Source organism: Aspergillus heteromorphus, assembly GCF_003184545.1.
Source record: "Aspergillus heteromorphus CBS 117.55 chromosome Unknown BO70scaffold_5, whole genome shotgun sequence".
Lineage (NCBI taxonomy): Eukaryota > Fungi > Ascomycota > Eurotiomycetes > Eurotiales > Aspergillaceae > Aspergillus > Aspergillus heteromorphus.
Genome location: NW_020290410.1, coordinates 730,751 through 748,057, shown reverse-complemented (window position 1 = coordinate 748,057; position 17,307 = coordinate 730,751). Strand labels below are relative to the sequence as shown.

General features: G+C 51.9%; 5 protein-coding genes across 5 annotated transcripts; 2 read left to right on the top strand and 3 right to left on the bottom strand.

The window, feature by feature from the left end:
• Window positions 1-43: 43 nt before the first annotated feature.
• On the bottom strand, window positions 44-4,327 carry BO70DRAFT_369251 (RanBP1 domain protein; the record flags this gene model as incomplete). The annotated part of the gene is made up of 15 exons (XM_025544670.1): window positions 44-1,768; window positions 1,799-1,858; window positions 1,898-2,304; window positions 2,335-2,645; window positions 2,679-2,742; window positions 2,791-2,802; window positions 2,833-2,875; window positions 2,906-3,162; window positions 3,205-3,218; window positions 3,264-3,330; window positions 3,367-3,503; window positions 3,534-3,671; window positions 3,714-3,806; window positions 3,849-3,977; window positions 4,266-4,327. 15 exons carry the CDS (start codon window positions 4,325-4,327, stop codon window positions 44-46), a joined length of 3,519 nt encoding a protein of 1,172 aa, XP_025401897.1.
• Window positions 4,328-5,872: 1,545 nt separating this feature from the next.
• On the bottom strand, window positions 5,873-6,597 carry BO70DRAFT_377870 (SCP2 sterol-binding domain-containing protein; the record flags this gene model as incomplete). Its single annotated transcript, XM_025545226.1, has 3 exons — window positions 5,873-6,180; window positions 6,302-6,511; window positions 6,582-6,597. The coding sequence occupies 3 exons, from the start codon at window positions 6,595-6,597 to the stop codon at window positions 6,017-6,019; spliced, it is 390 nt and encodes a 129-aa protein (XP_025401896.1). The 3' UTR covers window positions 5,873-6,016.
• A 757-nt stretch (window positions 6,598-7,354) lies between these two features.
• Window positions 7,355-9,227, bottom strand: BO70DRAFT_394072 (cytochrome P450; the record flags this gene model as incomplete). The annotated part of the gene is made up of 5 exons (XM_025546430.1): window positions 7,355-7,437; window positions 7,491-7,824; window positions 7,885-8,410; window positions 8,477-8,967; window positions 9,024-9,227. 5 exons carry the CDS (start codon window positions 9,225-9,227, stop codon window positions 7,355-7,357), a joined length of 1,638 nt encoding a protein of 545 aa, XP_025401895.1.
• Window positions 9,228-9,398: 171 nt separating this feature from the next.
• Window positions 9,399-9,669, top strand: BO70DRAFT_179834 (uncharacterized protein). Its single transcript, XM_025538431.1, has one exon. It carries the CDS (start codon window positions 9,447-9,449, stop codon window positions 9,600-9,602), a length of 156 nt encoding a protein of 51 aa, XP_025401894.1. The 5' UTR covers window positions 9,399-9,446; the 3' UTR covers window positions 9,603-9,669.
• A 2,908-nt stretch (window positions 9,670-12,577) lies between these two features.
• BO70DRAFT_427146 (DEAD/DEAH box helicase) lies at window positions 12,578-16,568 on the top strand. The gene is made up of 4 exons (XM_025547861.1): window positions 12,578-13,707; window positions 13,763-14,534; window positions 14,595-16,076; window positions 16,149-16,568. Exons 1-4 carry the CDS (start codon window positions 12,899-12,901, stop codon window positions 16,164-16,166), a joined length of 3,081 nt encoding a protein of 1,026 aa, XP_025401893.1. The 5' UTR covers window positions 12,578-12,898; the 3' UTR covers window positions 16,167-16,568.
• The last annotated feature ends 739 nt before the right edge of the window (window positions 16,569-17,307 follow it).

Below are 17,307 nucleotides of genomic sequence, written 5' to 3'. Positions count from 1 at the left end.
ATTAATTTCAATTTGTGCGAAAAGCCGAGGTTGGCGATTTTTTTCAAGACTTCGTCTCCTCCATCGAAGTGGACAGACGTTCGGCGTCGGTGCTGGTCTTCACGCGTAGAGCCCACAGCTGGGGTGGTCCCTCGGCCTGGGGGACCATGAACTGCACACTGTTCTTAGCAACCGAGTACTTGATCTCCTTCATCAGGCGGGCATTCAGAATAACATTTCCACTTGGGTCAGCACGGACGAGGATCCGACCACGAGACGTAGTCTTATCTTTCAAGATTCGAAGGAATCCAACGCCCTGACTCTCCCAGCCACCGCCGGCGGTGTGCTTCATCGCACGAGCCCGGCTCTCGACCACGAGATCTTCGTTCTCTTCTCCGGCTCCGCCTCGAGCAAGATCGACCTGCGGGAGGTTTTCGCCCTCGCCATCACCGGAGTCTTCAGCACCCGTATCAGAGGTGACTCCAGGGGTGGGGGAGCGGCTGGCGGCAGCGGAGTTAAGTGTGGGAGGGGCCAAGAGGGACGAGTTCGCTTGAGCGGGAGCTCCGAAAGAAAACCCAAGTGATGGCGTCGTGCTCTTGGCGTCCGACTTGGTGAGAGTGGGTGGTGCTCCGAAGAGGTTTGAGAATGGCTTAGGGGCCTCCGGCACCGGAGTTGCCGCTCCAGAATCCGGCTTCGATGCCGAGGCGGATTCCGTCGCAAACCGGATGGGGGAATTGGGCTTCCAGGTGTTATCGCCAGCCGAGTTCGTGGTGTTGAAAATCGACGGGGTAGAGTTGGCAGAAGAGGCGTTCGAGGCGAAGACGCTGGTGCCTGCGTTTGCAGAGCCGAAGATATTGCTGGTTGTAGACTTAGACGTTGCTTGAATCGAGTCGGAGCTGCTGCCCGGGGTCAGAGACGCAGGGGTGCTGTTAAAAGATGAGAATTTATTAGACGAGCTGAACAAGGTTGACATGGATCCCTTCTGCTCTTCTTCACCCTGGCGCTTGGGCTTTCCGTCATCATCATATGACACCCGGTCGAACAGACTGCGCCCGCTTCCCTTGACATCGTCGCTGGAAGCCGCCTTAGAGTCAGCTGTCTTTGTTTCCGCACTGCTATCCGGCGAATCATCACCCTCTCCACCAGAAGCTTCCTCAGTGTCGTCGGCTTCATTATCATCGTCCTCGGCCTCAGACGGCGTCGCCGACAGGTGACCGAAGATGTTCGTCGACTTGACGGCAGAGTTGTTCTGGCTAGCAAAGACCGACGCACCAGTGCTGACGGGAGGAGTAGGGGTTTCTTCGGGTGTCTTTGCAGGGGAATCACTGCTCTCTTCGAAAACAAAACCCTTGCCAGGAATGAACTTGGCCTGCTGCTTGGGCTTCGCTCCATACTGTTCTTGTTTCTTGCGCTGCTCTTCGGCGTCGCGACGCTCCCATTCAGCTTCGTCCTCTTCCTCTGAATCCCAGTCCTCATCCTTGCGTTTCTGCTTCTCTTTCTCGGCATCCTTGGCGGACTGTGCCTTGAATTGCGCCAGGAAATCAGTGCCGCCTGCGGAGGCAAACTTCGGCGGTCCTGGAGCAGGGCTCGCGGAGGAATCTGTCCCAGGTGCCTTCAGTACAAAGGGATTGGCCGGGGGGGGAGCGACGGGAGCAGCTGACGTCGAGCTAGTGCCAGACACAGACGATGAAAATAAGGGCGCGGGGGAGGAATCCTTGTTGACAGAGGATGAAAAGGAGAACAGAGGCTTGGCAGGTGCCGTGGACGGCGTCGCAGAGAACAGAGAAGGCTTGGTAGAGTCAGGGGTAGACGGTTTCACCGAGGGCGCAGCATTGACTGGCTCGTCGTCAGACTCAGTGGTCTTCGACTTGGAAAATGACTGAGCAAATATACTTGCGGTAGTGGAGTCACCATTTACCCGCTTTGCAGGGCTAACATCATCACCCTCATCGATCGACTTTCGCTTCGTAGGAGTAGAAGTAGGCTGGGCTGTGCCAAACCCCTTGAACGGTGTAGAGCTCGGTGCAGTCGCAACCGGAGTAGATATTACCTGGGGGAGAGTCGTTTTATCGGCAGATTTACCGAAGGTCTGAGCTCGTTTGGGAGGGATGCCGTTGGAGCCATCGTCCGTAGCCTTGCGCTTAGAGCCAACAGAAGCACCAAGCGTGGCACGGACCCGCGTGTAGAATTGTACAGCAGCATCGAAGTTATCGCTTGCGGGGTCCAATTTGGATACTTGACGCTGGAAGCATTCGTTCAGAATGCGCAGACGGTATAGTGCTTCGGAATCGCCGATAGCCTCGGTCTTTTTTGTAGATTTCGGGGCTTGAAGCTGTCCGAAGGTAGACGGCGCACCGTTGCCAATAGCAGGAACTGATGAGACCGGCTTTGCACCATTCACCTTGAAAGGGCTCTCGGCAGGCGCTGAAGGGGCGAAGGGTGCTTGTGCCTTGGGCTCCGGAGCAGAGGTCGACGCCGGTGGCTTAGGCGTAAAGAGACTCGAAGCCGATGGAGTAGCAGCTGAGGGAGTGAAGGAAAATGGACCAGGAGTGGCCGGCTTTGCTGGTTCACTTGGCTTCGCAGCATCGTGAGCTGTACTGGGCTTGGAGAAAAGACCCTGGAAAGGAGTGGATGAAGGATCAGGCTGCTGCTCCGCTGAGGTTTGGCTCGGCGTCGCTGGCGTTGCCGGCTTCGCAAACAGCCCGCCAAACGGATTTGCGCTCGCTTCTGCAACCTTCGGCTTTTCTGGCTCCGCAGTTGTAGCTGGCTTGGGCGCGAACAGGTTGTTTGTAGATGGTGTCTGGAACAAACCAGTCGAAGGGGCTGCCGGAGAAGCAGGGGCGGCGCTGTCACCCTTTGAAAACAGAGAAGGGCCAGTGTTTGTAGAGGAAGTGAACTGGAAAGGAGACTTGGGCTGAGACTCGACAGGCTTGGACTCCTCTTTCTTCTCTTCGACGGGCTTTTGGGCGGTGGAAGGTGTGGTTTGGAACAAGTTCGTAGACTGAAACGGGTTCTGGAAAGGAGTAGACGGCTTAGCAGGAGATGCGGTGCCAAATAGTGAGGGTGTAGCCGTAGTCGCAGCAGCCGGGGCTGGTGTCGGTGCAGCAGGAGTGGCCGCAGAAGAGGCTTGTGGGGTGGTGCCAAAAAGCGATGGCGTAGGTGTAGCGGCCTTGAAATCAAATACTGGTTTCGAAGGAGTCTCCGTCGCTGAGGATGCCGGTGCACCAAAGAAGGACGTGCTGGGGTTGACACCGAAAGTAGGAGGAGCAGTGCCGAAAATAGACGGCTTCGAGGGAGGAGCAGCAGCAGCCTTAGCGTCCGGAGAGGTTTGCATCGAGTCATTACCAAATGCTGTCGATTGGCCAAAGGGAGATGGCTTTTTCTCACTGGGCTGGCCGAAAACATTGGTTGAAGGGGTGTTGACAGCATTGCTTTGACCGAAGAGTCCACCGGCCGTTGGAGTCGCCGCGGCGGATGGGGCGGATGGCCCGTTGCTCATGCTGGTACCAAACAGACCCCCGGTGCTTGTATTCTGTTGAGATGGGGTTGCGAACAGTGGAGCAGAAGGTAGAGATTGTTGAGCCGGAGCCGGGCTTGCCGGTGGCGCGTTGAACATCGAACCCTTGAAGCCAGAGAAGCTACCCGCATCAGACTGGCCGGAATTACCGTTGTTCATGTTGGCAAATGGATTACTCGAGCCCGAGCCACCAAATGATGAAGAGAAGTTGAATGACGAGGATCCGCCTGCGCCTCCAGAGCCAAAGGCAAAGGGTGACGATGTGCCGTTCTGAGTCGACTGGCTAGGAGTTGAGCTAGCTCCTGGGAAGCTTTGATTTTGTCCTTGTCCGAAGGAAAATCCGTTGGAAGACGGTTGCGACATGGAAGGTGTAGAAGAAACAGTATTTGGATCGATGGAGCTGAACGGTCCGCCGAAGGATGGAGCTGGAGCACTTGGCGCAGCAGAGTTGGGACGAGGGCGTCTGCGGACGTCTTTGATCCTGGTCAACGTGTTAATAAACAAGATGGGGTTAAAAGATATGCAGAGAAGTGTAATAAGCGAGACGATGAACGAAGACATTCAGCAAGTGGGTGTTAGACAAAGATTCTGAATCGAGAGGAAGAAAGAGCAGATGCAAAAGAAATACAGACGGAAGTAACACAGAAGACTCGGGCGCGTCGTGTCTCCAGGCCGCGACCCGGTAAATACAGTGAATATTGAGGCTGCAGGAAAAAAGAGCATCGCCTGCATGAGATAGCCCGCAAAGGTCGGTCTGCTTTCAACTTACTTTCTGTTCGCCAACTGCGCCGCGGTGGCCCGCTGCGGCTTATCTTCCGGAGTACTCGCCATGTTGAATGAAAACAAGTCGGTATCCTTGTCCCCTTGAGGACCCTGGGCCCCTCTTTTAGACATCTACCTTGGAGCCTCCAGCGGCGACTATCTCGACCGTCGAGACAGCGGTTGGCTTAACCCCTTCGTGTATGTCCAAATTCACCCCTTAACAACCGTCTCTCATGCACGGTGCAAGGTTATCCAATGCGCAAAGGTTCGTTCGAGTATGCGATACGATGTGATCGAGATCCGCAAAATGACCCAATGTCTGTGGTTTTGAAGAAAGCTAAGTCGGATGGGGGGAGAGAAGAGGCGTTTGAACGGAGGGGGTGGGGAGTTGTGGGCGAGACCGCGAACCAAGCGACAACAGTGAATCGCGTTGTGAATGTTTCGAAGTATTCACCACAAGCCCAACAAGTTCCTAGGATTATCCAAACTTCGCCCTGTCAAAAAGGTGAGGTTGGGTGGTCGCGCGATGATTCTGGATTCGGTGTGAATTGAGTCGCGGAGCGCGAAGCAAGTGAAGCGACCAGAGGGGAGGGGGGGGGGGTGGAAATCGTGGGTGGTCGATGAAAGGCAGAGCAGTGAGTGTCAGAGACTTCTAGGGAGAAGAACAGAGAGACGCGCCTCCATTCGAGATGCTCTGCCTTGGGGGGGTGATGGGGGGGAGTGGTGTGCTCGATCGAGTGCACTTCTTTTTTTTAGCCTTCCAGCGTTCGGCTCGCGACTTTGACCGGCAAGAGGAAGAGGAACTCTGCTGGCAGAAAAAATTACGGTCACGTGAGCCCTATGCAAGGTGACATCTTGGCGGGGATGACATAACGCAGCTACTCTTTCCCTTTCTTTTCTTTATGTTTTCCTCTTTTTTCATTTCCTTTTTTTTCTGGATGCTGGGCGGCGGCCCAGATCCATGGTCTGCTGAAAGACTGGGGTTTTCTGGATGTCTGCGGCATCTCTCCTTGATCTGGTCACTGGCTTGAGACGCCGTTCTTGTTCTTTCCCTGGATCCTTTCGATGGCTGCCGCAGCCTGTACGGTTACAGCAGTGACACCCGCCGCGGCGGGCGGGCGGCATGTGAGACGGTACGAATACTGGGTAATTATGCTGGTCAGCTGCGCTCGGGGTTTCCATGGCAAGGCAGGACTCGGATTCTGCAGATGCACCAAATGCATGCAGGAGGAGGATACTTTTGTCGCTTGACATTTGTGTCAGTCTTAGTAGATGGCACAGGAAACCAAATATCAACACTATTGTCTCCATCAATCTTGTGGATTCCCGTGGTCGAACTGTATGAAGCCTTCTCTGTCAACCTCGGGTGGCCCGGTATATATTTAGGGTGATGTAAGAGTGGTTTGATACTTACATCAGTGGGATTCTTTGAACTTAACCAAATTCATAGACCATACTGAAAGAGAACAAGTGTCATACAGTTTTTCGCATCAACTCTTTTTACGATTGTTTTTCTATGTCGCCTTGATCAGAGACCCTTGTTTTGTTGATCAAGGTCGATCACGGTAGAAACCAGCAGCATTCTTACTCCAATCTACAAGGCACAGACGAGATGAAAAAACCCAGTGTTGATAGATTCTACCAAAAGCGATACCAATTTAGGCTAAGCAGAAATAAAAGAAAACGTCATCATAATAAGTCGACGTCCATGCATCGAGTTCAAAGGCGTAAAAGAGGAAAAAATACAAAACAGGGTATCTATAGCTTGGCCTTGCCCTGGGCCTTCTTCAGGACGGGCTCCATCTTGGTCGCCTTCATGATATTGCCCTTGATCTTGAGCTTTCCACCCATGAAGAGTCGCTGCGCGTTGGCCTTTCCGCTGACCAGAGAACTGAAGTCCTCATCGGATAGAGAAAGAGTCACTGTTGATCGTAGCGGGACGCCCGTCAGCATGCGATCGGGGAAACCAAAAAGAGAATGGTATTTAGGCGCTCCACGCAGGGGTGCACGATGCCCGAACTCGAAGCAGGCAGGTGGACTTACCATCGGCTTTTCCGCCCGCGGGTGCAGCACCCTTGGCGACGTGTCCCTTGTCCTTGAGATCGAGATGCCAGCTCTCCTCTTCACCCTTGGCGTTCTTGATGTTGAAAGCAACGATGGCCTTGGCCTTGTTGATGGCGTCTTTGCGCTCTGCGGCGTCAGACTGGAGGGTGGCGTTGATCGCGTCGAAGGCGGCGGAGGAAGGGAAAGCGCCTGCAGGTGCGTCATGATGGTCAGCCACGGCTCGATGGGAATGCCGATAAGAGGATGCGGGGACACGTACTGTGTTTGAGAGACATGGTGACGGGACGAGAGGATCGGATGTTGGTGTTTGCGAAGGAGCGAGAACGGGGGTCGTTGGAGTATGAAGTATGAAGAAGTAAGAGAGTTAAGGTGCCGAGGAAGGGACCAGTATTAATAGAGGATGGATGACGGGCGATATTATTATGGAGCTTCCCCGGAGAGTTCGGGGGGGCCACTACTGGCAGGGCATGTGAAATCCTGGAGGCGGTCGCGGGATCCGCTTGGGCCGAGGCTGCCCTGTGATTATTGTTTGCAGATCCAGTCAGTCAGTCATGCATCCTTTGAAGCTGCCGCTCTCTGTCTACCTTGCTTCATCAACGTGAAAGAGACTGACTTATTAATTGTCCGACTGTGCCCTCCTTGCAAGTTGCCGAAACCAGACAGCTTCCATCTGTCCTCCACCGCGCATGTACGGAGCTTCTCTCTACGGAGAAGGCTCGGTCTTTGACTCCCTCCTTCGTGGATCAAACAAACTTTGAGGGGATCGATCTACGCAATCGCAATACTACGACGGTAACCGGCTACGGTCGCCCGCCCGAGGACCGTCTCCTGAACCAGATGCTGGCATCCACATGAAATCAATTTGTCCGTGTGACTCTGCTGCTTGGACACGACACAGGTACTAGATTACTTACTGTTATCCAACGGTTTCCCCAATTCCACTTCCTGCCATTTTCTTCGATGAAACGCAACGAAAAAACGAAAGAAAAAAATGGACTCATAGAATTTCGTGAGCTGATGAACATTCCGTCTCTACAAAGGCACAGCGACGGTGCTCTTTTTGCGCCGGACGGAGATCTTGGTTGTAACCGGTGGCAGCTGGAATCGTCCCCACCCTGTAAGTTGGTCAGCTCGGTATCTCAGTGGCAATCGCTGGCACGAAACTGACTATGGATTTTGGGACGAGTAGTCAGAGGCTTGATGTCGTAGTTCAGAAGCATCTCCGCGATAGTCACCTTGACAATGTGGGCGAAGATCCAGCGTCCGGGGCACTGTCGACGGCCGTGACCGAAGACCACATACTTGTCGGTGGTGGTGGTCATCGCATCCCGTTGTCGCTCCTCAGCAGAGGCATTCGCAGTATAAAATCGACAAGGGTCATATTTGTCCGGGTCGGGGTATAGGTCACTGTCCCGGTGGAGGGCATACTGAGGGATCCCGATATTGGTTCCACGAGGGAGGAAAAGCCCATTCGGGAGTGTGACTCCGTCGGTCGCAACAACCTGAACGAGAAGTGAACGTCCGTCACAGTCAGTACCGGGAAGGGATAGATAGTCACACACCTTTCTGGTTGGCGAGATAGAGTTGATGCCGTTCAATCGCAGGCTCTCCTTTACGGCACTTTCTAGCAAACAGGCCTTTTCTAGATCCTCGGCGGTCCATGCTCGGTCGGAATTGATGGCGATACCCTCTATCTCCTCTCGCAAGACGTCAAGAAGTTTCTCATCGGCTGAATGGCTCAAGATATCCAGGAGGATGCTGGTGGCAGATACGCCGCTGGTATGCACGCCAGGGAAGTTGATCATGAAGACTCGATACGCAAGCCACATCGACGTGACCTCCATCGGCCATTTACTACGTAGTCCCGCCTGAACGAGCATGTCCAAAAGACTGCCCTGAAGACTTTCAGTATCGAACGCTTGGGCGGAGGGTCTTGCGCTCACCTGGGACTTGAGGGTTTCATGCAGAGCCGTGGAATCCTGGGCTTCGGTTTGTTCCTTAACCTTGGCCTCGATAATAGGTTTCATGCGTCTGTGAAAGATCACCTCGAAGTATCTATTGACCAGTCCCACAACTGGGCCGATGATCCTGGCGACTCGGTCAGTCAGGACTTTAAACAGACAAAAATGAATATAACCCCAGAGACAAACGCACGGGTGAAGGAAGGTGGGGAATGCCTTGATAACATTGGACCCAAAAACGATGGCGTTAGAACAGTGTGTCAAGGCAGTCAAAAGAGTCTCATCGTGACTATGACCCGGTCCAATCGCAAGTACATTGATCATCCTGGAAGCCGTCTTCTCCATAGCAGCATACAATGGCACCTCAACCCAGTCGTCGGTATCATTGCCCCAGAGGTCTGACAGGCAGGATCGAGCCTCGTCAGCGAGCGACTTTGCGACTAGTTTGGTTTCGAGTGTTGCACTGAGGTCCTTGCTGATTAGCTTGACATAGAAATCATACTTTTCTGCAAAGGCCAAGGGCCAGCTAGTATACATCAGCTGGAAAAAATCGAGAATATGGGCCTTGAAGCTGTATTCGTTTTCTTTGGCCAAGAGAACAGTATTTGACTGATCCGTCGGAAGAATCACTGCATCACCCTCGTTGATACTGGGCATCACGAACGGTTCCTGATTTCTAGAGTACTGAGAAGCAGCCATGTCAGCAACCATATGGAACTTGCCTTGAACAGGGTGCAAACCTTCTTGTACCCGTCCTGAATGAAGCCAACGGGGTTGACGCCAACGAAACGCTCTGCAGCACGCCCCAAGATATTCTTCTTCTTCAAAACCCAGGGAATGCCATCCGGGACGGGAGAAGTCTCGAAGAGCTTGACCATAAGACATACAAGAAAAACGAGAATGCCCGAGCTAAGCCAAGAGATGATACCGATATTCAGCAACATTTTTGCAGCGGAACTGATGGAATACCCTTACTGGGATTGCAAACATGTATACCTGCCCATGAGATGGGTTGCACCTGTTTAAATATTATGATCCTGCCTAGTAAGTAAATAATACAGGGGTCTGTCATATTAAAAGGTATGGTGATGCTTTTATTTATAGTAAGTTTACCACAAGTTTTTATTCGTCCGTCCACCTTGAACCAAATTCTAATACAACGCATGCCTATAGGAACACCCTGGGGATTAAAGTATCTGGGGTCATGGATCGACCTAAGATATTCAGGAGATTTATTTCTTCACTATACAATGGCAATGGCAATTGCCTTTATTCTAGGAGTTAACCAAGAGCTCTCTGCACGTCATATTGCTAAGTGAATTCCCCCAAATATCAAAAGACAAAAAGCTAATACTCACTGCAGGAACACACTATGCCCTTATACTTCCGATGTCATGCGGTAGCTATAGAGTTAATCCCAGGTGAAGCCGTCAGTACCACACTTCGAGTGAAACTTAATCCATTTTCAACCGGATTAGGGAGAGGAGCGGATGAGGCAACACTTCTCCTCCCCTCCCCTCCCCACCGTCCGACCTGACCACCGTGCCTAGAACCAGGCCGGTATCAAATCTGTTCAGTAAGTATATGAGCCATTTCATGGAGACTGAGCCGTCCACATGATGTATGTAGCATGTGGCATGTGGCATGTCGCTCGTGGCATGGAGCGTGCATGAGAGCTAGGTGGCAGGTAGGTAAGTGAGTGGTGTTTTGATATTATCCTTGCTTGGTCTATGGATAGAAGTGGTGGGGGAAGCGCCTGCCGAGATATACTGTAGCGACTGACAAGACCGACAGACTGACAGACAAACAGGCATGATCAAAATCCATCATATCCACCACCCACACCACGAGGTCTAGGCTCATCCAATCCCATATCCCATCGTATCCCAGCAACTACCCAACCAACCAGCCATCCAAATATCAGACATTGAATTAACCACGTTGCACCACCCCTCAGCCCACATCAAAACCCCCAATATACCCCAACGAAATCACTCCTACCATCATCGACCCCGGAACCTCGGCACCCCGGAATCCGGTCATGAACAACGCAGCATCCTCATTCATCAACAGTCTCTTAACATAGCAAAATGAATAACAGAGTTGATCCCCTGGTATCTCATAAAGACTTCAATACAGGGTCCTTGAGGGCTCGGCTACTCGATTCGTGCATGTCAGAGGATTAGCTAGGCGGGTTGGAAATCCGCTGAGAGGGGAAGGGGACGAAGTAAACTGCTGTACTCTGTGATCCGTGATCCGTGCTCCATGCTCTTTGAACACGTTTGGGCTGAGAATTGGGACGATGGGGATCGGAGGGATAGATAGGAGGGCGGATAAAGGGAGGTTACACATGCGGTGCTGCATGATCGATGTTGCAGTCCGTTTGGTATTCTACCCCGCTGGTAATAGTGGTGGTGGTAATCCGAGGATCAAGTTTCCAGATTCGAGGCGTTGCTGTGAGAGGTGGTGGGACTAGTTCTGCAGGGCGGAGGATTTTATCATCGTAGAGAGAGGGGAGAAATTCACATGGGGGGGAAAGAGGGATTCGATTTGATTTGGGTCGGGTTGGGTTGGTTATCCAGTCTGGGTGCGTATAAGCCGATATGCATGGTCAAGACGTAGAGAAAAACTTATGGGAGGAGGCTGAAGGGGGGTCTATTGTGTTTTTAGTTTTGGCACTTCAGCCTTTTGTATCTCACAACCTGTAAACTCTGACTTTTGGCTTGTACACTCTGGGACTGTGGAGGATGGTAAAGTTACTTTTTCTTTAACTCATCAGGATGATGTGCGCGGTAGCTTGAGATGGGAGTTGATCATGTCAGCTTAAATAAAGAGAAGCTGTTAAGACTGGCCATGATCCTGCTCATAGAGGAATTAGGCCCCAGGGGAAATCAGTGAAGCAGCAAGTAGTTAAGGATGTCGTACAGTTGCCTGATCTGTATGACTTGATAAATTCACCATGACGGTGCTGGTTATAGGTCCGGTGCTCTGCTAATTCTCTATTTTATTAAATCTGGCCTGATTCAGACCGATGTCTCTTTCTCACCAGTACAAAAGATCTAGCCAGACAAGGAAACGATTATGCATTATGCCATGCTGTCAAGCAGCAGGTAAAACCACCCGCACCAGCCACAGTTATATGTCCAACTGTGGCTAGTGGAAAGCCCCGCCACAGCCGGATAGAGTTTTCATTTTCATTTTCATTTTCTTTTTCCTGTTTCCTGCTGGTCTTTTCCCCCCTCTCTCTTTTGGCTTGGCCGGATTATCCCTGATTTCCATCAGAGAATGGCTATTTTTATCCAGACTCCCATCGTCATGTCAAATGAAATTCCCGGGCCAGAGTAAGGAGCCTGTCGGAAGGAAAAGGTGTTAACTGGTGGTATGTGCGGAAGTTGACAGGTCGAGAATCGGGGTCTTGTATGATTTGTATGGACCGGGGAGAGTTCCGCGGCGGTGCGGTCTCAGTTTGTCGGTTTGGCACTGTCAAGGGGCGCAGGAAAAAAAAAAAGGGACAGTTGCCACCAGGACAATTCCATGGCATGGGATTGAGATTTATTATTAAATATTCACTACTGTGATTTCCTTCTCTTCACTTGAAGTCTCTATATTATATCTTACCATTTATATTGAACTTTTTTTTTTTTTTTGCTTTTCAGACTAACGCTGGGTTATTTCTTCCCCCACTGTTCTGTTAGCAAAGAATCACCGCTGAAAGGTGAAACGGGAGTTGCCCGCCCAATTAACACGTTAACGCGATCGACCCGCGACGGACGGACGGCCAACCAACCACCACTTTACTTACTGCCAGGTACCGCCAAGAGAATCGCGATCCTCCCACTCCCCCCATCGTCAACTTCTCCCACCATCTACAGTGCTGACTATTTCCCCTCCATCTCCTTCGCATCCCTTCTTCAGTCTGTGCGCGTGTCCTTCTCTGGACCAGCAGGTTCCCCGAGGCGCGTTAGCCTCGAGGTGGTCGTGATATCATCGACCGATAAGTTTCGGCCAGTCGGCCTCGCGACCTGCCATTTCGCCATCCAACCAGCCTGTGATAACAACCATGGCCTCCGCCGCGCAGGACGCTGAGATTCAGGATCTCGAGGACGATCTGCAGCTCAACCATGTCATTTTGCAGAGCTTGGATGAGGAACGTCCCGATGCTGCCGAAGATAGGCGTGAGATCATAGACATTATTAGAGACCTCGAGACGCGCATAGCGGAGCTCAGAGGTTATCCCGTTCCCGCTCAACCTCCGTCTCCTCCGGCGTACTCCAGTCTGTCTGCTGGGCAACTAGATGGCCCCCCCCCTCAGATTGGATATTCTCGTGACTCTCAGCAGGGCACGAATGCGCTTGGGCCAATTCGTGGTGGTTTATCGGCTTCCGGGAAGCGCCGACGCCCCGATGATGATGAGGATAATGATGATGCCGACGACGACGACGAAAGTGATTATGATGAGGAGGATGACGGATATACCAATTCGGGCACGGATGATCTTGATGCGCCGGTTAGGCAACACCGACACAAACGCGCTCGCCGCTCCAGTCCTGGAGTTGCGTCTCATCATAGCGCTGGGGACGACGACGAGGAAGACGATTTCCCTGTGGATCACGACATGCTGCGGTCCATTCTAGGCGTTGACAGCGCTAATATCTTCCGCGACATCCAAGAGGAGCAGAAGAAGGCGGAGAAGTGGCTCGAGGAGCGCAGGGAACAAGAACGTCGTGACGCAGAGTACGCTCGCCAACTCCATGAATCCTTCTTCCAGCCGCAACCATCGTCTTCTCGACACATCGTGTCCTCCTCTGACCCAGATACGCCTGAGCCGTCACCTCAGAGACCGCACCAGAGAAACAGCCACCGACCTCCTGGCCCCTCTCAGCTGGCCCCACCATCACGTTCTCTCGATCCAAACCGCTCGGCATTTCTTGGTCGGCTGATGGAAGCCAGGGAATCCGGCTTACCACCAGGTATGCGTGATAGCGACGATAGTGATGTCGCCGAAATTACGCCGTTGGACTTCCAACGTCATGTCCAGAATTCACCCCCGCGGACGAATCGCTACCCACTTCCCTGGGAGAATGGGATGGACAATGACGGTCTCAATCGCCCTCACCCCTCCCTTCAACCAAACCGTCACCCTTTGGACAGGATGAATAACGGACCTGGTCGTTCTTATATTATGCCAATGCCTCCATCAAGACCATCTCTCTCTTCTGCTATGGGAAGGCCTGGAACTACGTTTAGTCCACATGTGATGTCAAGCACCATGGCAAGGCTTAATTCAGGCAAGGATATGCTGGCGCAAGCAACGAGGGCTTTATTTGGCGATGCGGGTCCTTATCAAGGTTCTTCCGATTATCCCTCTTTTGACCCAGATTATGTTGGCCAAAGGAACTACGACATGGCCATGAATCGTTTGAAGTGAGTTTTGAATTCTAAAATATAAGAGCTCTCGTGCTAATTAGTGAATTTATAGTGATATTTACGGGTCCGCAGAGGACCCGAAAAAGACCCAGGAGGAGATTGTGAAACTGCTTGAAAGCATCAGGCCTGATTCCGAAATCTCCCTCAAAGATCGTGAAGGGACTCCTGACGCTCTCAAATACCCACTATTGGAACACCAGAAACTGGGACTTGCCTGGATGAAGGCGATGGAGGAAGGAGAGAACAAAGGCGGGATCCTTGCAGATGACATGGGTCTCGGAAAGACAGTCCAGGCTATCTCTCTCATGGTGACCCGGCCGTCGACCGATCCCAACCGAAAGCCGACTCTCATCATTGCCCCGGTTGCCTTGATACAGCAGTGGAAACGCGAGATAACTAGGATGCTGAAGCCCGGGAGGCACCAACTTTCCGTCTGCGTATTGCATGGCGAAAAGAAAGCTACGAAATTTCGAGATTTGAAGCAATACGACGTGGTCCTCACCACCTTCGGTACCTTGGCGGCGGAACTGAAGCGGAGAGAGAAGTACGAAGAGCTAGAGAAACGCGATCCAAACTTGGCCAGGCACTATATGCAGGACCTTCCTTGCCTGAGCCCAGCCAGCAAGTGGTACCGCGTCATCATCGATGAAGCTCAGTGCATCAAAAATCGCAACACGAAGTCTGCAAACGCATGCTGTCGGCTCAACGCCACGTACCGCTGGTGCATGACGGGGACTCCCATGATGAACAGCGTTGAGGAGCTTCACTCGCTGATCAAGTTTCTCCGCATTCGGCCCTACTGCCAACTTGAGAATTTCCAACGTGTAAGTACACTTAGATCCATTCCTTTACGATGATGAGCAGTTACTAATCCTGAACTCTAGGACTTTGTTCGACCCCTGAAGAGCGGTGTAAACTCCTTGCGCGAGAAGGCCATGTTGCAACTTCAAGTCCTGCTGAAAGCGGTTCTCTTACGGCGAACCAAGACGTCGAAGATAGATGGCAAGCCGATTCTGCAACTCCCGCCCAAGGTTTCGGAACGGGTACATGCGGTGTTCAGTGAGGATGAGCAGGAATTCTACAATGCTCTGGAAACCCAGACTCAGCTTGAGGTCAACAGGTATATAGAGGCCGGTACCATGGGCCGCAACTACTCTAATATCCTCGTGCTACTCCTCCGACTTCGACAGGCATGTTGCCACCCGCACCTGATCAAGGACTTTGGCGTCGAGATCACTGCGGCCACAGGCGAGTTGGACCTCATTGCAAATGCAAAGGCCTTCGCCGCTGATGTTGTCAATCGTCTGAAAGACAATGACGACTACGAATGTCCTATCTGTATCGATGCCGTGGACAACCCTGTGATTTTCTTCCCCTGCGGTCACAGTACATGTGCGGAGTGTTTCTCGAGAATATCGGATCCGGCCATAGCCGTCAGGAATGGTGTGGACGGTGCCGTCGAAGCCAAATGTCCTAACTGCCGTGGTCGCGTCGATCCCAAGAAGATCACCGACCATCTGTCTTTCAAGAAAGTGCATTTCCCCGACCCATCTACCGAAGAGGAGGGAGATGGGTGTGCAGCAAAGGAGGACTCCGACGACTCCGACTCCGACAACAGCGATGACGACAGCGACGACAGCAACCAAAGCCTATCCAGATTCATTGTCGCCGACGATGAAGACGAAGAAGGCACGTCAAAAAGGCCCAAAGCCAAAGGCAAGAGAAATGGCAAAGGCAAAAGCAAGACGGGCAAGAAAACGCACACGCTCGCCCAGCTCAGAAAGGAAGCCACTCGCAACAAAAAGTCCAAACTGAAATACCTGCGCCGTCTCGAAAAGTCATGGATCTCCAGCGCCAAGATCGAAAAAGCCATGGAGATCCTGCGCGGAATCCACAGCGGCGAGAACAACGAGAAGACGATCATCTTCAGCCAGTTCACCTCGCTGCTCGATCTGCTCGAGGTCCCGATCGCGCGTCAAGGATGGGATTATCGCCGTTACGACGGCAGCATGAAACCCGCCGACCGCAACCAAGCCGTGCTGGACTTCACGGATAACCCGGACTGCACTATTATGCTTGTTTCCCTCAAGGCCGGTAACGCCGGCTTGAACCTCGTCGCCGCTTCCCAGGTCATCATCTTTGATCCCTTCTGGAACCCCTACGTCGAGGAACAGGCTGTCGACCGCGCCCATCGTATCGGACAGACTCGTCCTGTTGTTATCCATCGTATCGTCGTTCAGAACACAGTCGAAGATCGGATCCTCGAGCTTCAGGATAAGAAGCGAGAGCTGGTGGAAGGTGCTTTGGATGAGAAGGCCTCCAGAGATGTTTCGAGATTGGGGACGAGAGAACTGGCTTATCTATTCGTATGTTCCCCCACCCTACCCAACCAAACACAACCAGGTAGTGCTCTTACTAACTTTGTCTCTCTCTCCTAGAACATCCGTCGTGAATAATCCCCCCTTTCGATCTTTTTCCTCCTCATCCTGTCATCAAATTAAAAATTACATACCTCTGGCGTTATGGCGGAATTTTGAATCTGAGCCCGTTCCTTTCTTGACATTTCCAAGATACCCTTCCCTTCCATTCCCCTTCCCTACCAACACCACCAAGCGTTATCCTACACTACAGTATATTTTCCCATAACATCTCTCTGCTAGCTGGCTGGCTAGCTAGCTAGATAGATAGCTATCTAACCAGGTCTATCCTGCTCTGTTTTGTCTCCGTCTCCCTGTCTCCCTCCCTCCCTTTCTTTCTTCTTTTCACCGGGTTGGTTCCGTGAGTCTTCCTTGAATAGACAGACACATTACATCGCCCTCATCGTCGAACATGAATTAATATCCATCCATCCATTCGCAGAATATTCCACTGGATTCGTTAATTAGATGGGTAGTTAGGTAGTTGGGTAGTTGTTCCTTTTCTGAATCGTTCCTGACTTGTTGATCTTTCCTGGCTTATAAGAATGAAGTCCCTCTAGGTAACTCGAATCGACTCGACTCTTCTTTTGGATGATACTTACTGTACTGGGTGGGTGGTAGGATAAGAGTCTGGAGGATGTACTTGCCCTGCAAGTAGTGGTCGTAGACTATAGTGAAATAGTGAAGTAGTGGTATAGTAGTGTAGTGGTGTAGTGGTGTAGTCCCACCCCATGACATGATCAAATAATCCAAGCACAAATCAAACACACATGGAAACCCAACTCAACTCGGCCCAACCCAGTTCAACCCAACCCAACCTAACTGATCCGATCTACCTTACCTGCCTTACTACTTACTACCTACCACCTTAAGGTCCTATCTACCCTACCTACCACCTTGAGTTCCTGTTCCTACCTACCTACCTATCTACCTACATAACCATAACGTACCTGACTTACCTGCATCGATAGATAGTACCTACCTGATGTCACCTATAAGCGCGACCGGGAGGGATATCGTTGATCGGATGCGAAATGCTCCGTAGAAAGCAGGGAGGGAGGGAGGGATATGGAAGGGATGGTGGTGGTGGTGGTTATGTGACTGTGAAGAACATGACTGATTCTGATTGATTGATTGTTGCTGCTGCTGCGGCTGCTGCGGCTGCTGCGGCTGCTACTGT

Coding starts and splice junctions, on each gene's coding strand:
- BO70DRAFT_179834 (XM_025538431.1), top strand. CDS start 9,447: ATGCCTATAGGAACACCCTGGGGATTAAAGTATCTGGGGTCATGGATC.
- BO70DRAFT_427146 (XM_025547861.1), top strand. CDS start 12,899: ATGCTGCGGTCCATTCTAGGCGTTGACAGCGCTAATATCTTCCGCGAC. Junction 13,708..13,762: donor ATGGCCATGAATCGTTTGAA/GTGAGTTTTGAA, acceptor GTGAATTTATAG/TGATATTTACGGGTCCGCAG. Junction 14,535..14,594: donor AACTTGAGAATTTCCAACGT/GTAAGTACACTT, acceptor CCTGAACTCTAG/GACTTTGTTCGACCCCTGAA.